Raw genomic sequence first — 24030 nt, 5'->3', positions numbered from 1 at the left:
GGTCGGGTCAGTCTGAGCTTCTCGGTCCACTGCATGCTCCTCCCTCTTCCCCACTGCTGAGACCATTCGGCACAGAATTCCCAAAGTCCAGACCGGGTCCTCCCTTCCACCTCCTTCCCTTCCCCCTCCCCCAGAATTCCCAGAGCCCAGACTGGGTCCTCCCTTCCCCCTCATCTCCTTCCCCCTCCCCCGATCTTCCTAGTGGGTCCCAGATGACAAGGTGAAGTTGACTGCCCAGTTCTGAGGTGTGGCCCTTACAGGATGGTGCGGGACAGGGGTTGCTGCAGATGCCCTGCTTCTTGCCAGCAGAGACCCTCAGGCCACGGGGACAGAAAGAGGGAGGTAGGTACACACAGGAGTTGGGTGCCAGCCGTTTCTTGGGGTTCCTTGAGCCATGGCATCTGCCTGACTGTGTATCTTCTAGGCACCAATGACCCCTGCACCTGCCCTGCTGAGAATCAGAGCTTGTTCTAGGTGTCACCTACTGGCCCCTAGGAGTCTGCCTGTGACGCTGAAGCATTGAGCTGGAGTATCACTAGTGAATATCTACTCTTTTCAGACATCATAGTGTGTTCTGTATGTAGTTCTCCCTTCCAAATTTCTTATCTATGATATAGACACAATTAATCACATTTTCTGGAGGGTAAGACGGAAGCTCAGACACTTGTGTAATTCACACAGGATTTTACTAGTGTTACAAACCAAAACGCTGTGCTGTGTGCTTAGTCATGTTCAACGCTTTGCAAGCCTATGGACTGTGGCCCACCAGGCTCCTCTATCCATGAGGATTCTCCAGACAAGAATACTGGAGTGGGTTGCTGTGCCCTCCTCCAGGGATCTTCGAAACCCAGGGATCGAAACTGCATCTCTTATGTCTCCTGCTTTGGCAGGCAGGTTCTTTACTACTTGTGCCACCTGGGAAACCCCATAATAATACTTTACCTACTATTATTTTCCCCCATCATTGTATTTTTTGTATGGTAGCCATGATTTACATGAGCTACAATTTGCAGATTTACAAGATCTCATGGCTTACTAAAAATTTAGCATGAACCAGGTATTATAATATAGATATAAACTTACTAGTTAACAAGCAGTTAGAATACCTCAAAGTTTCTTGTTCATATGGTTAAGACTTGCTATCTGTAAGGTCTGGTTGAGGGAATATTCTCAGCAGTTTTGTTAGGCGAAGCACACTGATTGAAACCACCCACCCTGGCCAGGCACTATGGTAACCATTTGCATGAGCTGTTTTGTGACAGGAGGTCCTGGTAAGGAACACGGAACTAATAAGCCTCCACCAACCAGAAGAGTTCGGGAAAGGTCAAAAGGAGACACCACCTGTCCGACCACCTCCCAGAATCCTCTCTGGCATCCATCTTGGCTGAACAAGGCGTTCACCACCAGGAAGGACTCTGAGTCAGAATGATTGGCTAAGGACAACCCAGAAACTAATCCCATCACCATAAAACCCGAGACTGCAAGCCACATGACAGAGCAGTTCTCCTGGGTTCCCTTACCCCCCTGCTCTCCGCCCAGGCGCCCTTTCCCAATAAAATCTCTTGCTTTGTCAGCACATGTGTCTCCTCGGACAATTCATTTCCGAGTGTTGGACAAGAGCCCAGTTTCGGGCCCTGGAAGGGGTCCCCTTCCTGCAACAGTTTGATTTTAAAACTGCCATTATTTTTCCTCTTTATTTCCTAAGACTTGCCTGCTTAATTAGGCTTAGCCTCAACTCCTAGAGGCCTGTTTTCATATTCTGGTTTACATACTTACAAGACAAAGGCAATTGTTTGGTTTTTCAAAGAACAGTTCTGTCACCTAAAGTTACCAAAATCAGTGGCAAGATTTTTAATAAAACTGAATTTTAATTTACAAAGTTCTATGTTTTACAACTTTAGAGTTTTAATTTATCATGTCTTCAAAGGTTTGTATAAGGCATTTAGCAAAGACTTTTCTGAGTTTATAAATTAAACCCAAGCAAAAGCACTACTTTTTAAAAAAAATTAACCTTTGCATGTTAATTACCAGTTTACTTATTCTGTATAACTCAGGTAACTGTTGGTATCCTCAGCATGTTTAGTTACTATTTCCTTAGTGGCAATCTATATGCCTTGTCTTTCCCACAATATAATTAAATAAGAGCTGTAACCACCTTATATAAAGTGCATTTAAATATAGCAATTTGTATACATTTATCTAAATTACACCAACTCTATACCTTCAACTTTAGTTTTCATAAGGATCCAATCAACAAGCTTTGGTCTTAAGAGAGAGTTTAGAAACCTTTTTTTTTTTTTGGGTCCCTGTCTATTTTACCTACTTTTATATACAAGGCTTTCCTATCTCCAGAGTCAGGTAAAGCCCAGAAGTCAGGCCCCTTGGCCTAACTGTCCCAAAATTATTGGTCAGATACCTCAGTGTAAAGTTTGAAAGTGAAAGTGAAGTTGCTCAGTCATGTCCAACTCTGCGACCCCATGGACTGTAGTCAGGTTCCTCCATCCATGGGATTTTCCAGGCAATAGTACTGGTAAAGTTTAGTAGTCCCTTAAATAGATAACTTGAAACTGGGGTAAATAGAATAGACTTGTTTAACTTTTAATGTTAGAGACCAGTAGGGGTCCCTCATGGTTCATTTACTTTGTTTTTCAGTGGCTCAGTCCTGACTGACTCCTTGTGACCTCATGGATTATAGCATGCCAGGCTTCCCTGTCCTTCACTATCTCCCAGAGTTTGCTCAAACTCATATCTATTGAGTGGGTGAGGCCATCCAACCGTCTCATCCTCTGTCACCCCCTTCTCCTCCTGCCCTCCATCTTTCCCAGCATCTGGGTCTTTTCCAGTGAATCTGGTTCAGGACATGTGATGCAGTAAGCAGCAGTGAGCAGTAGCTGGAAGCAAGGTCTTTGTTTCCCAGACTGGGAGTCCTAACCACTGGACCATTGGAGCTGGCAGTTAGGGTTAAGGTCCCTAGTCTTGCCTGTCCAGTCAAGAACGAATTCAGGCAAGGAGGCAGAAGGCAGAGAGTAAAGAAAATTACATGCTGAAAGGAGCAAGGATGGGCTCAGAGAGAGTCTCACCTTTGGGAAGTTTAAATCTTTATTAGGGGGCAGTTTCCAGGTCTTTGTCTCCCCTCAGGCCAATAATCTTGCTTTGTCTCCCTCCAGCCCCTGCTTAATTAGTCTCAGGACCTTTCCCTGGGCTGTGCACACACACCTTAGCCAAGGTGGATCTTGAAATGAATGCTTCTGGGAGTAGCAAGACTCATTATGACCTGGCATTATCCTTGACTCCAAGAAGCCTTTCAGTACTTATGTAGTGTCTCCCTTATCCTAAAAAGGGGAAGCAGAGATCCTTTAATCTTTTATTCAGACAGGGTTTTGCCTCTCTTTGTCCTTGCCATGATTATTTCCTTGAGATGTTTACAAGAGACAAAGACAGGTTATTTACCCTGACTCTGCTGTTACTTCCGTCTTGGAGAACACACAGGAGGCTGCTTGTAAATTCTTCAACTGGACCCCACCTATCTCTTGCTTCAGGAAATGCAAAGAGGAGGCTGGATGATTGCAAATGTCCAACCTAGAGCCACTCTATCTCCTACCTCAAGGTGGGTCCTGGCATCAGGTGGCCAAAGTACTGGAACTTCAGCTTTAGCATCAGTCCTTCCAATGAGTGTTCAGGGTTGTTTTCCTTTAGGATTGACTGGTTTGATCTCCTTGCAGTCTAAGACTCTAGAGTCTTCTCCAATACCACAGTTCAAAAGCATCAATTTTTCTGTGCTCAGCCTTCTTTATGGTTCAACTCTCACATACATATATGACTACTGGAAAAACCGTAGTTTTGACTAAACAGACCTTTGTCGGCAAAGTGATGTGTCTACTTTTTAATATGCTGTCTAGGTTTGTCATAGCTTTTCTTCCAAGGAGCAAGTGTCTTTTAATTTCATGGCTCAAGTCACTGTCTGCAGTGATTTTGGAGCCCAAGAAAAGAAAATCTGTCACTGTTTCCATTGTTTTCCCATCTCTTTGCTGTGAAGTGATGAAATCAGATGCCATATTAGCTTTTTGAATGTTGAGTTTTAAGCCAGCTTTTTCACTCTCCTCCTTCACCTTCATCAAGAGGCTCTTTAGTTCCTCTTTGCTTTCTGCCATAAGGGTGGTGTCTTCTGCATTGAGGTCATTGATATTTCTCCCAGCAAACTTGATTTCAGCTTGTGCTTCATCCAACCTGGCATTTCACATGATGTACTCTGCATAGAAGTTAAATAAGCAGGGTGACAATATACAGTCTTGATGTACTCCTTTCCCAATTTGCAACCAATCCATGGTTCTATGTTCTGTTCTAACTGTTGCTTCTTGACCTGCATACAGGTTTCACAGGCGGCAGGTAAGGTGGTCTGGTATCGTCATCTCCTGAAGAATTTTCCAGTTTGTTGCGATCTGCAGTCAAAGGCTTTAGTGTAATCAATGAAGCAGAAAGTGAAAGTAAAGTCTCTCAGTTGTGTCTGACTCTTTGCGACCCCATGGACTGTAGCCCACCAGGCTCCTCCATCCATGGAATTTTTTAGGCAAGAGTACTGGAGTGGGTTGTCATTTTCTTCTCCAGGGGATCTTCCTGACCCAGGGATCGAACCCAGGTCTCCCACACTGGGGGCAAATGCTTTACCATCTGGGAATCCCAAATGAAGCAGAAGTAGATGTTTTTCTGGAATTTGTTTGCTATTTCTGTGACCTAAAAGATGTTGGCAATTTGATCTCTGGTTCTACCTCTTCTAAATCCAGCTTGAACATCTCGAAGTTCTCAGTTTACATACTGTTGAAGACTGGCTTGGAGAATTTTGAGCAAATTTTCAATTTGCTTCTGTTGCTAAGTTCTTAAGGCCTTTTTTTTGCCAATTGAAAAAAAAATTTAAAAAATTAAAAAATGATGTTTGCCCTCACATCTAACATGCTAAGTTTTAACCTAGTATGTTTTTAAGGCTGATATTTTCCAAGAAACAAACTTTCTTGTCTCCTGTACAATAATAAGGATTTGTTATAAAAGTACACAGAGTGAAAAAAAAATCAACGAAATAGTGATATCTTCACAGTTGAATTCTAATATATTTTCCACTATATGCAAAAAGAAAAGAAAATTGGCAAATATTTTGGATAAGAACCAACATTTTTAAAAGCAATAATTTTAACCTAAATACCTAGATTTACCATTTGTATAAAATAACATTTTATAAAAATATGATTTTATAAAATTTATATAGCTAGGTAACAAATGACTTGCCTAAATAACATTTAGGGGTGGAGTCCAGGGGCCACAAAATAAATTCACTGACATTGTATTCATAATTCATTGAATTCATAATTCATTAATCATTGAATCATTGAATTCATAATCATTGAATTCATAATTCATTAAACTGTGCAAAATTGCAATGAACAATGTGCATTAAAGCAAAATTCCCATCAATCATTTCTATCATTTCCATCACATGACAAAGTGTGGCTGTATGTATTTGGGAACATGTCCTCCTGTGGGAGTTAGTTATAAAATAAAAGTGTATGAAACAGTAAATAATATTGAAACCTATCAGGGCAGCAGCTCTTAAGGGTTAACACTGTAGACAGACTACTTTGGAAAATATCTTTATCCCTTGGCGTACTAAGAAGTCACCTCATAATTGCCATATCTCCATATTTTGTTCTAGAGTGCTTGGTTTATTAAAATCAGTGTGAGACTTGTTTTAAAGAAAAATCTGTTTGTAAAAATCCAAATTTGTAATATATTCTTTTAATATCATTATAGAATGTCTTTTAACTGTAGACTAAAAAATCTCTTCATTTTCAGAAAAATGTTTTGATGTAAAATTTTTTAAAACAAAGAGGATCTATTTTTGTTATTTTCTCTTTTACCTAATTTTTGTATCCATTTTGTCTGGGCATATAAAATGGTAAAAATATTTATAATATTTGCACTAGGTGAATCTTATTAAAAACAAAATACAGATGGCCATAGAGGCTGGGAATATTAATATCTTTTTAATAGATTGACCGCCCTTGATTTCTGAGGTAAATGTACATGTTTTCCCATGAAAATTAGACACACAAATCATCTGACACAATGTATGACTGATGGAAATGATTGATGGGAATTTTACTTTAATGTACATTGTTCATTGCAATTTTGCACAGTTTAATGAATTATTAATTAATAATGAAGAATAACACATTCAGCATATTATAGCAGTAAACCGCTTTTGTGGATATTTTTCATGTCTCCAGGCTTTCTTGGCCATGCTTAGCAGCTTTAACTCAAAGGATTAAAGAATAATCATTAAACTGTCTTAAAATAGTCAACTTGAAGGATATTTTCCTGTGTGAATTTTTTCCTAATTGATTCTGTTTTATTCTCAATAAACTTACCTGCATAAGCTGTACTATTAAAAAAAACTTATCTGATAGGGTAATTAGATGACATATGATCATAGTCCATTGTTTTCTGATTCAATGACATCATGAGGGAGTAAAGGAGGAAAATTAACAATTATATATTTTTAATTAGGAAAATAGACAAACTAAATTTCTTGTTGAAATAAAGAAGAGTCCTGTGTCAACCCTGCTTCTCTTAGAGAAAGAATCGTGATGCTGTAATATCACTGGATATTCTGAGAGACTATTGGGTTGGACAAAAATTTCCTTCAATTTTTTAAGTGAAAGTAAAAGACTCATTTTTCATTTTCACCAAGAACTTTATTGAACAACATATTCACTGTTTTGTTCCACTATCTTCTGCCATTTTCTAGGCAACTTCATAATTCCATCTTCCCAAAACTGTTTATCTTTTTTTTTAGATCCTAAGTAGAATTATTTAATAATTTTTATGATATTGAAATAACTAAAAATATAAACACTAAACATTTATTACAAAACTATTTTGACAAATTCTTTTCTAGGTATTTTACTCTTAGGATTACATACTAAGATAATTATGGACAAAATATCTTGGATTTGCTTCAAAATAATATGCATATTGGAGGAAGTGGTGGGAGTTTAAAATGAAACTGGCCATGAGTTGACAGGTATTAAGGAGGCTCATTATAACATTTTATCTACTCTTGTATGTTTTTTACATTTTCTACTTAACAGGTTGAAAATAAAAGTACCAGGCATATATATTTTCAAAATAAAAAATTTTTAGAAATATAGGTAGGCTTAAAAAAAAAATTAGGGTTAAGTCAATGACTGTGATATATATAATCATTCTGCCCTTCCAACCCAAGCCCAATCTTAATTCCTTCAGACCTGAGGAGAGCTTTTTTTTCTTATTTCATAATCCTAGGAGACCAATGTTTGTCAGTGGTACTGACTTCATAATCTCTTTCCAGCTTATGTGATACTCTCCACAAGGAAGCAGAACTCTAAAAGTCTGTTTATAAACCATATGAAATTACTACTTGATAAACTATAGAAGGCTTTAATACTTATCCAAAGGAAGAAAGACTCCAAAAACAACAGAAAGAAGATTCAAAAAAGATAAATTCAAGACACTAGTCAATATAGCTGGAGAATGTATTTTTATTCTTGTAGTTTTATACTAGGAAGTCAACATTTAATAATCCATTATTCACAATTGAATTAAGGATTAAATTTTTAATCTTTAAATTGTACATCAATATCCTATGACTCCAAATTTTATCACTCTCCTTCAAGTCTGAAGAAAACGATCATGTAATTTAGTAACTTCTACAGACAGCAAAGTCCCACTGACATAACATTTAGTCTGAAGTCCTACACTCAGATGAGAATTAAGAACAGCCAGTATCTAACTGGCATGAAACCTGACTGTGTTCCTGGCTCAGGATTCCTGTAGTAAATCTGTAAGTCCACACTAAGACACAAAAATAAACTAGGGTGTGTACGTCATATAAAAACTTCACAGTAAAAATAACAAAAATGTTAACAAATTTCAACCATATTACAGTTTCCATCCAATTAGCATTCAAAATGCCTGATTAACTGAATTAAATGCAATTTTTTAAAAATGTTTGCCCAGCATTTCAAAATGGTTATGGAGTATAACTTTTAGAATGTCAAAGTATGCTGTACATATTGCACTTTTCTGCTAGGCTGGGCTAGTATCCTCCATGGCAAGATACCAAAACTATGAATAAAATACACTTTAAAATCATAGGTAATTGATTCATTTCCCTGAAATCATCATCATCATCACCAAAACCTTCCAGGATTTTGTAAGATTTGATTCCTTAAATACAATTTTAAAGTTTAACTTAAGGAGAAAAAAAAAAAGACCCTCATATATTTGACTTATTTCCTTTTTTGGTCATTCAATGACCAAAGAGAATTTTAAACAAATTATGTTTCATGTTTTCTGGCTTAATAAAAAGCTAAAATTTCTATTATCCAAATTAAGAAAAATTTTACTAATCAGAAGCTATTTTCAAAAGTCTCTGTATGTCTGTCTGTAGGTCCTCTTAGAACCTTTCCAAACTTTCATAAACAATAGATTTTAAACAATTATGTGTTAGAATTAAATTAGGTAAGGAAAACATTTTGCAAAAATAAAATCACTTCCCAATATGCTTGACAGAAACAAGCTATTATTTTCATTTGTGTTCCATTGAAGACTACTGAAATCTGTCCAATGGCTTATTTCCAACTGGTCCACTATGAAATTCTTCGGAATGTTTTAAGATTGGCTGTAGCTAGAGTTCTGACTTCCATTTGGACCCTGCTCTCCTTCACTGTTTGGAGGAGGTTTTGGTTTTGGCACCTTACTAAGAATAGTTACCATCTCTTTTCTCTCATCAAAATTTTTCCACTGCTCATACAATTTTAAAATAACCCTGATTATTTCCAAAATCTTCTCCATATCCACAGAAAGCTCAGCCAAACACTGTCTGGCATCTTTCTGCTATACAACACAGGCTACATGCAGGCAAGCTAAGGCTATCATGAAAGGAGGATACAGTAGGCAAAGATCCGTTCTGTAGGTATCATTCACTATCCTCCATGCAAGGGGAAGCAACATGTCTTGTTGGCCCATGTCCTGCACATACTGGAGCAAAGGTCTATAAGGATGATACACTATCAAGCAACAATCCATTAATTCTAAAAGATAGAATTCACATTCTAATACATGGTTCATCTTATAAGGAAATTCCTTTGGAAAGGCATATGAAAATCTAGTTTTCAATACAGAAGTAGCAGCAGCAATCAATCTTGTATTTGAGACTACTCCAAATTCCTCTACTTTGGATGCCAAAAACACATATGTAGGAGCCATTAATACAGGATCTATACTTATCAGAGAATACCTTGCATAGAATCTCTTGAAATAGACAGTAGCAGTGGCAATGACTTGTTGTCTTAATTTAAGATGTTCACCTAGTGCTTGGATAACATTTGTAAAAAATATCTGTAATTTCCAATACTCTTCTTCTGAGAGAAACTTTAAATCCTTTTGGCGTTCCTTCAACAGATCTTGTTTATCCAAAATCCATTGTAAATAGTGGAAGCTCTGCCAAAAGTTCCCTGCCATGGAACACAGCTTGCCCTGATAAAAAAGCACCAGCCGGCGGAACCGCCCGCGGAGCGACCATAGACCCAACCCTCCCGGTGTTTATCTTTTTGAGCAAAGAACTCTTCCAGGTGTCTTTTATAGTCTTCCAGGGAATTGAAATTTTTTCCATTAAGAAAATTTTGTAAAGGCTGAAATAAATAGACAACTGAAGATGCAAAATCTGATAAATAGGACTGATGAATCAGAACTTCCCAAGTGGTAACAGTTTTTGCCTGGTCCTTAAAGAAATATTTGGTCTTGCATTATCCTGATGGAAGATTATGCATTTTCTGTTGACCTAATTCCAGACATTTTTTGTCAAGTGCTGCCTTCAGTTGGTCTAATTGAAACATTTTAATTAGAACAAGCAGAAATATGGTCAAGAAGGTTTTTTTTCCCCTCGCATATGTGGAACTCTAATATCAAAGCAACTAACATAACCAAGCTGGTGCAAATGATGTCCAACATTTGGGGTATTTTGAATATGTTGGCTATCTCCCACTTGGTATTAACATTACTCTCTATTAATGTCTTGATTTGATTGCTATCAACTTCAACTGGTCTACCTGACAGTGAAGCATCAACTGGTGAGAATATTCCAGCACAAAACTTTGCAGACCACATTAAATCAGTCACAGCACGTTCTCCACACACTTGTTCATTTGCTAAGTTGTATCTGACTCTGCAACCCCATGGTCTGTAGCATGCCAGATTTTCCTATCCTTCACTATCTCTTGGAGTTTGTTTAAACTCCTGTCCACTGAGTTGGTGATGCCATCCAACTCCCTCAACTCCCTTCTCCTTCTGTCTTCAATCTTTTCCTACATCAGGGTATTTTCCAACATCAGCTCTTTGAATCAGGTGGCCAAGTATTGGAGCTTCAACTTCAGCATCAGCCCTTCCAATGAAAATTCAGAGTTGATTTCCTTTAGGATTGGCTGGTCTGATCTTGCTATCCATGGGACTCTCAAAAATCTTCTCCAGCAACAGAGTTTAAAAGCATCAGTTCTTCAACCTCAGCCTTCTTTATGGTCCAACTCTCACATCTGTACATGACTACTGAAAAAAAATCATAGCTTTGACTAAGTGGACCTTTGTCAGCAAAATGATGACTCTGATTTTTAATACACTGTCTAGGTTTCTCATAGCTTTTCTTCCAAGGAGCAAGTGTCTTTTTTGTGGCTGTAGTCACTGTCCACAGTGCTTTGGGAGCACAAGAAAATGAAATCTATCACTGTTCCCACATTTTCCCCTATCTATTCGCCATGAAGTGGTGGGACCAGATGCTATGATCTTCATTTTTTGAATGTTTTAAGTCAGCCTTTTCACTCTCCATACATTGTACAAGTTTTTTTTTTTGTATTTCAGTTGCGTTTTTACCTTTCTTGAAATAATAAAGCATAATATGCCAAAAATGTTGCTATTTTTTTTTTATTAGACTGTGTTCAGTCCTGTGTACTGTCCAGATGGTCTCAACACCACAGTGCTATCTCAGGGTTGCCTCCGAGAAGTAGCTCCCACTTTGGGATCTGGGCAAAATGCACCTCCCGAAGATGGAGAAATTGAAGAGTCCCCTTTCAATAAGTTCCCAGGTGATACCTTCGTTACAGGTCTGGAAATCACACACTGGAAATCTCAGACCTTTGTTGCAAAGCCTGCCTTGTTGCATACTGCTGCTGCTCCTTCTGCTGCTGATTCTGCAGTCACCCTTTCTGCCATCAGGTAAGGCTTCTTCTTTTTTTTTTATTTTTTTTTGTGTGTGTGTGTTTTTTTTTCCTTTATTTACTTTTTTTTTTAATGGCAATTTTAGAGTGTGTGTTCATTTTAGGGTACCAAAAATGTTGCTTTTTTCTTTCCATCTTCAGTATTAAAATGGCTACATAAAAATTCACCCATTTTGATGGTATTTTTGTTAAATGCACTTTGATATGACAGCTGTCATAACACAATCTAACAAAATTGTTTCAAATGAAGTCAAAGACAAGTAAGCACTACTAGAGCCATCTTACAGAAAAAACTGAATGAACCTTTTGGCCAACCCAATAGATTTTACCAAGGCATGGACAATAAGTTGCTTATTAGCAATAAGAAATAAGTAGTCTATTAGTAGTGTACCCTTTTGGAAAGTGTGGGATAACAAAGGAAAGCTTTTCACTATTCATTGTTATAAACCAAATGCAGATTAAATGTACACTACCTTCAATTCAGGTATTAAGATATCCCTCCCTCAGTAATTTTATTAGGCCACATGTATAATCTCAAGCATAAGCTGTGATATATTTTATAATACTTCAAAAAATTTTAAAGCGGTATGTTTTTAACCCTATAATAAATATAAAATGGATCCCCACTGATGTTTTATAAAATGTGCATTTCATAGAATTATTTAAGAATGAATCCTTAATAGACCATCCTTGTAGGTATGTTAGCAGAGTGTTAGGATTGTCTAATACCATTTTAGGGCATTACTACATTTTAAGAAATAAAATAATGTTAAGGAACATAATTTTGCCAGATAAAATATAATAGAATATTAACAGCCAGGAATTTGACTTGTGAAAAATCCTCACATGATTACTAGACTGTTAAAAAATGAGGGAAACAAGACTCCACCAACCCATTGGAAGCTGTTATGTGCAAAATAATGTGCTAGTTACAAAGTCCTCTGGGAAGTGAATGTGAGTCCTGATGTTTCTTTATTGATATATTTCATTCCTAGAGTCCATTTGTTGCAGGTTTTTCTTATGTTTCCAAAGGAAATAAGTAAGCCATCTCAAATTCAGGTCTTACCTCCAATAAAGTAAAAAATGTGAAAGATACCATATGACTGGCTGATAATTAAAACTGGACAAATATTTTCTCTCATTGGAGACTGAAAGTGTTGTGCTTAAAATTTGTGATTCTCCTTAAAAAAGGGGTAAAAATGAACTTATTTACAAAACAGAAGTCAAATCACAGATGTAGAAGACAAACATGGTTACTAGGGGATAAGGGGCAGGGGAGGGATAAACTGAGACATTGAGGTTGATGTCTACATACTACTATATGTAAAATAGATAACAAGAACCTACTGTAGAGCATAGAGAACTCTACTCAATACTCTATAATGGGCTATATGCAAAAAGATCTTTAAAAACAGTGGACACGTGTATGTTATAACTAATTCACTTTGCTGTACATCTGAAATTAACGCAGCATTGTAAATTAACTGAACTCCAATAATTTTTTTAAAAAAATAAGTAAATCAAGTACTTGTGTGTTTTTAAGAAATAAACATTATTTTCTTCATTTTTCTAATAAAAATTAAAAAATAGAACTTGTGGTTCTCAAGCTAATGAACACCTAAGAATTAACTTTGCAAATCTACATGTGGAATGTATAATGCTTTGGTTCAGAGACAATGACATTACAAAAGAACAAAACTTCCCAAGCATTTCCCCACTTAGAGTAATGGTGGATCTCAAGGGAGCACAACAGATAATATTCTTTTTATGCTGCCAATTTGCTAGTGGTTTCATATTCACTAAGGAAGATTTGTCAATGGGTCCTAAAGAAAAGATGTGAGGCCTCTGTGAGGCCTTTGTGTCAAGTCTCTGGGGGTTATCTAGGTAAGGTTTCAGTGAGAAGTCTCTTTAGGGCATGAGAGAGCTCCTGCATTCTGTCTCTAAATGAACTCTCTGTGAGGTTTCCATGTGAAGTCTCTGGTGAGGCCACATGAGGTCTCTGAGTGAAGTCTCTGTATGAGGTCCCTTTGGAAAGTATCTCTGGGAAATCTGTTAAATCTGTATTAGGTTTCTGTCTGAGGGCCTGTGAGGCAACATGAAGTCCCTGTGTGAGGCCTCAGTATGGAATTTTTGTGGAAGGCATCTGTGCAGGAAGTCCCTCTTGAGAGTGGTCTCTGTAAAGTCTTTGTGTATTGTCTCTGTTTGTTCCTCTCATTTCTGGTCTTGCTGTACCTTATGGAAGACTGAGCAGTGAAGGAAGGGCAAACGGACTGGCTTCTTTCTGTTTTCTTGCTGTTCCATCAGCATCACCTGTCTTCTCCCAGCAGGAGCCACAGGGGTCCGTGTTCAGGTTCCCCACATTCCCAGAGCTCCCTTCTGGGTGCCCTGGAGAGGATCCAGTAACAGCCAGACTCAGGTTCCAGCCCTGAGTCCCGACTCCTCCCACAAGTCCAGCTTCCATTCTCACTGCTCTGCCCATTCTCGAGACTGCCTTGGAAATTAGACCCCAGAGGCAGGAACTGGCTCCAGGGAGAAAGCAGGGTTGTGAGCAGTCCTGTGTCCACTCTGCCTTACCACCCCAGGTCTCAGTTCCATGTGTTGAGAAGTCTGACAGGTGTGGGGGATGGGGTCTGTTTCTGTTGCCATCTGGATCAGGGGCACATGCTGGAGCAAAACTCTCCACAGTGGGAAAGACACCCCTGGGAGCTGTGTCCACCGTCTACCCTGCACATGGCAGAATGCACCTAATCACTCTAGGGAAATTCTTCCTCATTTCCCTGCTTTCCCATATGAATGGGGGCCAGGGGACAAGAAATGCTGTGCTAGAAGCAGAGCAGTGGAACACCCCTGGACTGCACCCTGCCCCCTATTTTGGACAGGTCACTCCCCTAGTGGCTCAGATGGTAAAGAATTAGCCTGCAATGTGGGAAACCTGGGTTCAGTCCCTGGGTTGGGAAGATTGCCTGGAGGAGGGCATGGAAACCCACTCCAGTATTCTTGCCTGGAGAATCCTCATGGACAGAGGAGCCTGGCGTGCTACAACCCAGGGGGTCACAAAGAGTCAGACATGACTGAATGACTAAGTACAGCACTCCCACCCACCACCATACATCCTGTGACAAATCCTGTCTTATTGCTTCTTCTCTTGCCAGACTCTGAGGTGATCATGGACTAAGAGCCAGGCAAGTAATTATGTGATTACTACATAATCACAAGCAAGTCCCTTGGACTTTTTAGTCTCCACTTCACCCCGGAGCAGTCCTTGGCCATGTGTTAATGTGAACCAGACTCGGAGTCACATTCTGTGTTCCTTAGACCTGGCTTTTATACTTACTGTCAAATCATCCTTTTGAGAATTCAAGAAGTGATGTATAAGCTTGTTAAGTATAGTGTTAACCTTCCCTGATTTGCTTTACTTCTACAAGTTTGACCTTTTGTTTTGACCTTGGGGTGCTTTCTGTAGGTCTGTGATCTTAGAGTTGGAATAGGGTAGAGACCCTGGGGTGGGGTCATGATGAGCTGCTGGACTCTTAACTCTTCCTCCCTTCTAGGCCTTTAGATGGCTGTATGTCAGGAGGCTTCTCTTTCACTGCGCAGTTATGGGCACCTCATACCACTTTGCCTTCTTCCCTGGATACAACCTTTTATCTTCATCTACATCTTACGCTAGATTCACAGTGTATGACCATCAGATAGTTAGTACACATAGTTCACAGCCCTGTTCTATTCATCTAAAACTTCTTCTCTGGGGTTAACATAGAGGGGAAGGTAGGTGACCATGAACATAGCTATTCATTTATATGGGACAGGGGTCAACACAGCCCTCAGCAGCCTCCCTAATCCTCCCCCACCTACACACACAGAGCTGGAAATGCTATCCTTGCTCTGCTCTAAAGTGTAGGAAAAGGAAAGGAGGTGGAGAGTGATGTTGTACTCTTTATTAACGCTATTAACTCAAAGGGGTTCATAGGGCGTATGTCAATCCCAGCCTTCATCATAGAGAGAAGGAGCTCTCAAGGGTAGGTATTGTATATTGCCTAACAAGAGATCCAGGGGCAGATTTCTCTTGCTTCTAAACTCAGAGTCCAGTACCCTAATTCCCTCCAAACTTCCATCCACTTGCTTCTGACATTTCCTGGCGCCTCAGTTGGAATGTCTAGCTCTATCACGCCTCTGTAAACCTATCCGCGATAGCTGAATAAAGTTCAAAGTAGAGTAGAAGCAGGAGAAAGACTGGTTGAACCAAATCCTTTGTGTGGGCTTCATAGCTTTTCCCCACCTCATAGTTTTTGTTTGTGTGATGACAGTGTTATAACATGCAATGAAGAGACTCGAGACAAGGAGCAAGCTTACAATGCTACTCTCCTTCCTTCCTCTATGCCCCTCCATGCCCCTGCCTTCTAGAAAACAAAGTGCACGGCATAGACAGCAGTCATTGCACTATTCTCTTATGAGAAAAAAACATATGTATTGGGGAACATTAAATATCTTGGATACACTGAGAAAAACTTTCTTTACATGGACTGAATTTTTTCTGGGAGACATGTTTTTCTACTAAAGGAAAGACTAGAGAATTACTTTACAGTTGAGCAGGCAAGACACCTCCCCAGAGATGACAGTGCCTTGGACAGTGTTGATGGTGGACTAGGGCACCTGGAAGCCTTGGTCCGTACTGGCAGGGACGGACCAGAGTCAGAGTCTTCTTGGGGGATGAGGTTGGGAGGCACCTTGGGCTCAGCTGATCATCATTGAATCTTACACTTTTTGAGCTCTGTTGACGTTTGACTTCCCTTTCTCTGATAGAACAACTCTGGCCCTTGGAGGTGGCTGGATGAATACAGGCTGTATAACCCATATTTTTCCCTTGCTGTGGGGAAGAGGGAAGCCTGTGGTAGCAGAAACACCCACATAACGGGGCTTGGAGTTCCTGTTTGGGTTCTTTTAACTTTGTGGCATGAAGTCCATGGTGAATTGCCATTTTTTCTTCTAGGATGTGTCCAACAGCTGTCATAAGTGCCTGAGCCTCAGCATTCTCACTGTTCAAGATTGATCCGCTTTTGACTGGTCCTTCACTCTGGGCAGTGGCCAGTATGGGTTTGCAGTTTTGCAGGGCATCGCCACCTTTAACTTTTCTACTGGGGACAATCCACTTTAAAAGTAGCCTTATCCTTTTTCTGAAGAGGCTTTCTTGAGGACCCTGTTTCTTCTCTGGTGTGACCTGAAGACATTTGGTTCCAAAAGACTGTATTTTTCCCCAGACCTGGGCAGGGCGTCTCATACTTCCAGCTTGAGAGGTCCCTAATTCTTTGAAGCTTTCCTTATGCTCTCCTGGTTTATGCCTCCTACAGTCCTCTCTTTTGTAAGTAGGGGCTATCATCTTGCTCTGGCTCTTCCATGAATCCTGAAGTTTTGGAGTTTTGGGCTCCTGCTGCCTTAGGCTTCTCCTTTGGGCTGCCTTAAAGCCATGTAGTGTCTGGGAAGCTAATCTGTCTCTGGTGGGGAATCTCTGGGGATGGCAGTGAGGCATTGGAGAAGTCAAGTTGTCTGCACCAAGGCATGTGTGTTTGGGACAGTGTTGAAGCTGGATGTTTGACCGTGCCTTTACTTTGGACTTAAACTTACTAGCAACGTTCGTGTTAAGGCATGGCTCACCTGGACATTGGAAAACAGACATTCTAGTGAGTGGGGAATGTTTACTGGCCCCTGGGGCCTCTAAATTCCTCCTATGTACACTTGTGGTTTGGGGTTTTGTTAACACTTTGGTTCCCAACGTAACTCTAGACTGTTGATGAAAAGCAGGAGACTCCTTGGCCTCTGTGGCTTCCCTGGCCTCTTTACTTCTCAAAGGTTGGGATCCTAAGTTCACCTCCATCATTTTTACCCTTTGGCAGGGGTCTTGTGAGGCCTGACCACCACTCTCCTCTCTTGCCTCATTCCTGGCCGTTGGAGAGCCTGGATGTGACTCTAGGCTGTTCCTCTTGGTCCATTTCACAGTCTCATTCTTCCAGGTTCTTCCCACAATGCTGAGTTTGAAGGACTGAGAAGGTAACCTGTTCTCCAGTCCAGTCAGAGAAGCCTCTGAGGGTCCAAGGTAGTCATCACATGGGATACTTGCCAGTACCCTTTGATTTTCCTTATACACAGGTGAGGGGGTAAGGGGAGGCCTTATCAGGGTGGGAGCTGACTCTTCTTTTATTGCCTTCTCTCCTGAATGGGCCTGAGGAGGTCTTCCGAGGAACTCAGCAAATTTTACTGTTGAGCGGGACTCAGATACACAGGTGGCTGAGGGCGGGGAGACAAACTGCATGGTGGAGGGTGGAGGCTTTTTCAATTTAAAGAGATTTATGGGCTTGAGGACCTTGAGAGGTAGGCCCCACCTATGCTTTACCCAAAACCTTGTAATATGTGCTTCCAGTTCCTCTTGAGTGTCTGGATCAAGGAAGGAAACCCCATAACAGGTGTTCACACAGGGTTCCCAACCCTTCAAGATGCCTAGATTGCTGGTTTCCATGTGAGCATCAGACTTGGAAGAAGGATGCTTGACATCAAGGCTAGACTGATGTACATTCACAGGAACAAAACCCTTGCTGTTCTGCCCCAACTTTCTGCCCAAATGGCCTTTCAGAATGTTGTCTAGATTCTTATCTAAGCCCCTTAGTAAATCAATTCCTGAGTCACTCCTCAAGAGCCTTAGGTCATTTTCTGACTCCTCAGAGTTCACCTCCTGAAACTTCACTACAGAGCTTTCTGAGTTCCTAGACAGATCTTCTGGAACCTTCCCCAGAATATGCCCTAGGCCCTTGCCCACATTCTGGCTTAGCTGGAACCTCACCTTCTGTGCATCCTTGCTGCTTTCACCTGTAAACGAAGATGGTTGTGAGGGTCTATCCTTGCCCTTTGCCTGGCATGTGCCTGGTAATTCTCCCTGAAGCTGCCTTATCTCTAAAGACTCTTGGATCCTTTGGGGCAGCTCCCATCGATGTTGGATAAGCCAATTTTGGAGATGTTGTTCCAGCTGCTTCCTGAGCTCTGGACTGATCGGAAAATTCTCAGGAAGGATGGAGACCATCCAGCTGTCTTCAGGAAGGTTGGAAGGGAAGGCATTAAAGACTTCCTGAGATTGTTTGACTACAGAAGATAAAGTCCTCCCATTTTCTAGTTGCTTCTGCAACAAAGACCATTCTGAATGTTGAATCTCTGTTGGGGTAAGAGACTGTGGCTTATTCTGGGCTGTAGGGCAAGACAGTCCAGAGGTCCTAATCTGGGCTGAAGAAGAAGATGGTAGAATTGGGAGAGAGGAGTTTAGATGTGCCTGGGTTTGGGTCTGAGCCAGAGGTGGGGGCTGGAATTGAGGTATTGTTGGAATAAAGGGTCGAGACTGGAACTCTAGATGGGACAAGGGCTGGAACTGGGGAAGCAGTGGAGATATTTTAGCTTGCATTTGACCTGGGCAGGCATGAGAAATTCCGTTGAATAAGAAAGGAGACTGTGGTACAGAAGAGGTCTCAGGGATCGAAACAGTAGCCACCAAGGATTCACTGTGCAGAGAAGGGAGACCCCAGAAAAGCTGGTTATATTTCTGCTGTAGATTGTTCCCCAGGACTTTGGGATATGAGAACTGCTGAGGACAAGGCAGCTGCTCTGGTTTGTCTTTTGTGCTCCAGAAAGGCTGGGGGGTTGTGGTGTCCTGCTTAGCATGCAGAGATTTCAACATATTCCCCAAAGAATTCAGGTGATAGTCTGGGCTCATTTGTTTTAGATGTGATTCATCTTTTTCTTTTTCCTTCCAAATCTTGATCTCAACTCTCTTTGTCACTTGTATATCTAGGAGCTTCTGTTCATGAGAGTCGAGCAGAGAAGGGCTACTAGCAGCTACTTGTCTGTCTGTGGGGCCTATCCAGAATGAGACCCCTGCTGGGTTGTGGGAAAGGTGCTTTTTCTGGGACTTGTACTCTGATGAGGTTGAGAGATACAAGGCTTTTGCAGCTGTCTGCCACCAGGACAGGGCTGAAACAGGGCCATGTGAGTGACCAAGGCCTGAGATAGCTGGGATGAGAGAAGCTGACCAAGGAGGATGTGGAAACAAGCTCTGCGGGACAGTGCCCAGAGGCAGTGCCATCGAGGAGTCATGCTGAGTCAAAATGGAGTCTAGCAGTGGTGGGGTAGAGGAGGATGTCAGAGGACAGGCCTCTGAATCAGGCGGATATGGTGGGGGCAAGGAAAGAGCAACTGGTGGGGATGAAAGGAGGTCTGGGGAAACTAAAGTCTCAAGTGGCTGAGAGGCGCTCAGGGATGTGTGTGAATGAACAGAAACTGAGGAAGTCGTCGGGCCTGGTGAAATGACGGAGGCCAGAGGTACACGATGCTTGGTCAGAGGAGCCAGTAGGGACATGGCAGGAGCAGCATCTTCCACAGGTTCCCCGCATGGCTGGCAGGCTCCAGCAGGCACTGCTTTGCATACCTCATCAAGGAGGTCTTGACAGGAGAACTGATGAAAGCCGCTCTTGTCAGGGAGCCTCCCCAGGTGGCTGTAGGAGGCAGGAGACAGAAGCTGCAAGCAGGAGCAGATGGGCCCAGGAGGGCTGGGCAGGCCAGGCAGGGGTGGACACTTGCAGCCCAGGATCTCTCCTCTGCCCCTACACTGACGCCATCATGCTCCTATTGTCCCTTACCCTAGGGCTTTTGACACCCTTCCCGGGGCTGGGGTCACATTATTGGTTCCAGGAGGAAGGAGGACCCAGGAGGGAAGGGGGAAAGAGTCATTACCTTTGAAGAAGTGAAACCAAGTGGTGAGTCCCCTCCAGTTCTTCCAGGCAATCTCTGCAAGCTGGAAATCAGGAGACTGTGTCATGGTGGTGAAGGCAGAGGCCTAAGAGTGCTTCAGGAGGCTAAGTGCAATGTCTCTTTAAAGGAAATCTTTGGGGGATTAAGCTCTAGAGCCCAAGCATCAGTGTCCAAGGCATATGTCCCTGACAGTGATGGCAAGGCTCACTTGACAAGGGTTTGTCCATTGCAAATTACTTCCACATTCATTACTCCCTATGGCCCTTACAACTGCCCTATAGGAGAAAGGTCAGCATCATCTCACAGAAGAATCTGAGCAAAGTTAAACAACTTGTCCATAGTTAGACTTGGAGGTCCCACCTCCCAACACAGGCACAATTGTTCCACCACGATCCACATATCCCATTTCCAGGTTCTTCATGGCTTCATTCTAAGCACACATTTCTGGGAAGTATCTGGACTCTGATTTCCTTCCCAGGAGCCTCCCTAAGGCTCTGTTTCCTGAAGAATAGGCTCTGCCACTGGCATCCTCAGAGACCACGGAGCTGGGCCCTCAGGGACAGGAGAGATGGAAGCTAACTCTTGGGACATGCAAGACTGAATGGCAGAGGCTTACCTTTCAAAGATCCACTTTTCTTCCTACTCTGGCTCCTCCTCTTCACCTCCACTTGATGCTGAGAGATAAGAAAAAAAAGGAGAGACTATCACCCATCTCCCTCCTCTCTCCAGGTGAGCTACAGATGCTTAGTGTTCATGAACAGTATGACTTTCTACATTTAACTAATGGACCTCTGTGGTTTTCTTTTCCTTGTTTACTTATTTTTAAAGTGGATAACAATATTTTCAGCTTTTTCTTTGAAGAGTGCAAAGAAGGATTTTGTAAGTGATATTCACCATAAATTTCTTCTGTCATTGTTCCTCGGATCAAGAAACATACACATTTTCAGTTGTGTGAAACTAATTTCCCATGTGAGCTTTGTCAGATATGATTCCGCTTCCCAAGGCCAGACCTCCACTCTATCCTCTGCTCTGAGGCTCTCAGGGACTCAACATTGCGCTTATAAGGATCAGTCCCAACACAGGGGAAAGTCTCACTCAACACCTGCTGTGGGAAGGTGGCTAGTGAACCAGTGCTCAGGGATCAGTCTTCCTGCAGAGACTGAACTCTTAGTAATTCAGTCCTTGGCCATTAGTCACTGCATTTGGGACTTGCCCGGAGCTCTCCACCATTCTTGGACTCCCAGCCTGAGATCTTGGGCTATAAATCCTATAAATCCTTATGCCCACTCTAACCCTTGTCTGGCCTGGCTTGTCCCTGGAAGGATGATGTTCTATGCTTTCTTGAGAGTTCCCATCTCAGTAATCTCTCTGAGTGATTTTAGAAAGTGGATAGAAGAATTAAAAAAAAAAAAAACAGATAATCTCTGTTGGGACTGAGGCAAAGGTTTCTTACCTTCCTGATGTTTCTATGTTTTCTAGATGGTGGGAAGTATGAATTACTCTGCAAGCATGGGAGTAACAGAAGGAAGAGACCCAGTCCACAGAGGAACGCCATAATGATATCAATCAACCAGGAAGTCGAGCTGGATCTCAGCAAGGTAGCAGTAATGCTTTTCAAAGAAAAGAAATTCTCCATTTTCTGAATTGCACTATTGCCCTTAGGCAGCAGACTACTGGGAGTTCACTTGAGCTCAGAACCCCAGACCTGCATCACAGAGCTATGGCCTTGTCACAAAGGAGTCCTAAGGGTGGGGGAGGGGCAGGAAGAGGAGTAGGCTGAATCATGGCTCCTTCTCATCGAGCCCCACAGATCCCTGCACCCTCCTGAGGCTTCTAGATCCCTCCTTCCAACTAGTCTCATCCACTGACCATAGCCAATTTTCTATTCATTCCACGTGGAATACAGATATTACTTTGTTCCTTCATCCATTAGAGATCTGGAGCCAAGGCTCACCAGTTTTAGCACTCTTGAAAATCTGAAGTTGACCCTGAAAGTTTGGCTATCTGCCAGCAATTTTTACACTCAGAAATTCTTTTATCCTCAACTCCAACTTCCCCACATGTTTGTGTCTTATGTAAACCTAGAGACTAGTTTTGTGAATTTTGAATAGCATATGTTTTATCCCATTTTCTGTCAGAGAGACCAACATGCAAACGTAAAACTATTTTTAAAAATTCATAAACATGAAAAAATAAATAAAGCTCAAAAAAAAATTCATAAACATGAAAGAATTATAAGTAGTTGTGTAATAAGGAAGAACAAATCTGACTCCACATTAGATCTGTTTCTTTTTACTTTAGTCTTTGTGCTTTGTTGCTTGTGTTTATTCATGCTGACTCTGCCCATTCCTGTGACTCCAGGCTGACCTCACCCATTCCCTGGACCCCAGAATGGCTCTGCATCTTTTGTAAATGGATGTAAACTGTGTTTAGTCATGCTGGCTTTGTACTTTTTGTAGAAGAATGTTGCCTATAGCCTGAAATATACAGGATAGCCTATTCTCATGGCGCTGACTTTTAAAAGCTCATTCATATGGAGATAAAAAGTTGCAGAAAAGAAAATAACATTTACTTTGTTGGAAGTTTACAGGAATATCATGACATGACCATGACTTGACCTACCTGGACAACTGCTAGAACAAAGCATCCAACACCTGTAGTTTGCAACATCTAACCATCACCCCTCACCTTGCCTTTAAAAAGGTTTTCTAAAAGGCTTCTTGGGCATGAGCCACCTGTGTCCTTGCATGGCCCTGCTATAAACCTTTCTCTGCTCCAAACTCAATATTGCTTAAAATGGGCACACACATGCTTGCATCTGGTAACAGTTAAACCTTCAAATGATATTTTTGTAAGTATGAAGCATTTATAATTCTGGAGTTAGTAAAGCTTTAAACTGCACAGAGAGCTTTGGGACATACTATAAACACACTTATTCATACCCACACTCATCTTTCCTTAATCAATCCAGTACTTTCAAATCTAATAACCCATAATTTTCTACTTAAAACCTTTCGTATGTTGTCTCAGCTCAACTTCTTGCTGCTGCTGTTTAGTAGTCATGTCCAATTCTTTGCAACCCTGTGGACTGTGTAGCAAAACAGGCTCCTCTGCCCATGGGGTTTCCCAGCAAGACTACTAGAGTTTGTTGCCATTTCCTTGTCCACAACTTCTTAGTTTGCAACAATAAGACAGTCCCTACTCTCTACATAAGTTTTGGAACATGTTGTTTTAATCTATTAGGGCTGCTATAACAATATATCTTAGACTGAATTGATTAAAAACAGTAGAAATTTATTTATCACAGTTCTGGAGGCTAGGAAGTTCAGGATCAAATTACCACCTAGCACGGTCACCTTAGTGAGACCTCTCTTCCTGGTTCAAAGCCAGAGTCTTCTTTCTGTATTATACATGATGGGAGGAAGCTAGAGATATCTCTGGGGTCTCTTTTATAAGGCACTAATCCCATTCATGAAAGCTCATAAGCACTTTCCAATGTCCCCACTTCCCAGCTTTAGGAGTTAGGATTTCAACATTTAAATTTTTAGGGAACATGAACATTCAGACATGTGCACTTGTACTATACCCAGAAGCCAGGAATGAGTTAGGGTGAGCTAAGGTACTGACCTTAAATGGCAGTAGGGTAAAGAGTAGGACTAGGGGTCAAACCCTTGGGGCTGAGTCTGTTTTTGAGCAGCCTCTTCAGACAGGCCTAGAATGTTATGTACACACTCTGTTTTCTGAGTGTGCTTTGCCATTCCCCTCACTGCATCTTCCTGAAGCTTTAAGTCCAGCCTGAACTACATAGAGAAGGAGCTTTGAGTCTTACACAAAATTCCCTTATGTTGCAATTCTCTAATCCTTAGTAACACAGGAGCCGATGAAGGATTCACATGGTAGATTTGTCTTAATGCTCCAAGGAGGTTTAAAATAATGTGTATTTCTCTAT

At 41.3% G+C, this 24030-nt stretch overlaps 1 protein-coding gene and 1 pseudogene across 1 annotated transcript in view; one reads left to right on the top strand and one right to left on the bottom strand.

The window, feature by feature from the left end:
- Window positions 1-250: 250 nt before the first annotated feature.
- The window catches only part of FAM240B (family with sequence similarity 240 member B), a 68605-nt gene continuing 44825 nt past the window's right edge, over window positions 251-24030 (top strand). Inside the window, exons 1-3 of the mRNA XM_043453800.1 lie at window positions 251-342; window positions 11184-11295; window positions 21561-21679. Of these exons, the coding sequence (XP_043309735.1) occupies window positions 262-342; window positions 11184-11295; window positions 21561-21679 (312 nt within the window). The 5' untranslated portion in view covers window positions 251-261. The remainder of the gene's footprint in view (window positions 343-11183; window positions 11296-21560; window positions 21680-24030) is intronic.
- LOC122432066 lies at window positions 8625-9613 on the bottom strand (annotated as a pseudogene).

The sequence above is a fragment of the Cervus canadensis genome, chromosome 30 (assembly GCF_019320065.1).
Source record: "Cervus canadensis isolate Bull #8, Minnesota chromosome 30, ASM1932006v1, whole genome shotgun sequence".
NCBI lineage: Eukaryota > Metazoa > Chordata > Mammalia > Artiodactyla > Cervidae > Cervus > Cervus canadensis.
The sequence above is the reverse complement of the archived record's forward strand: the minus strand, read 5'-3'. Positions and strand labels throughout refer to the sequence as shown.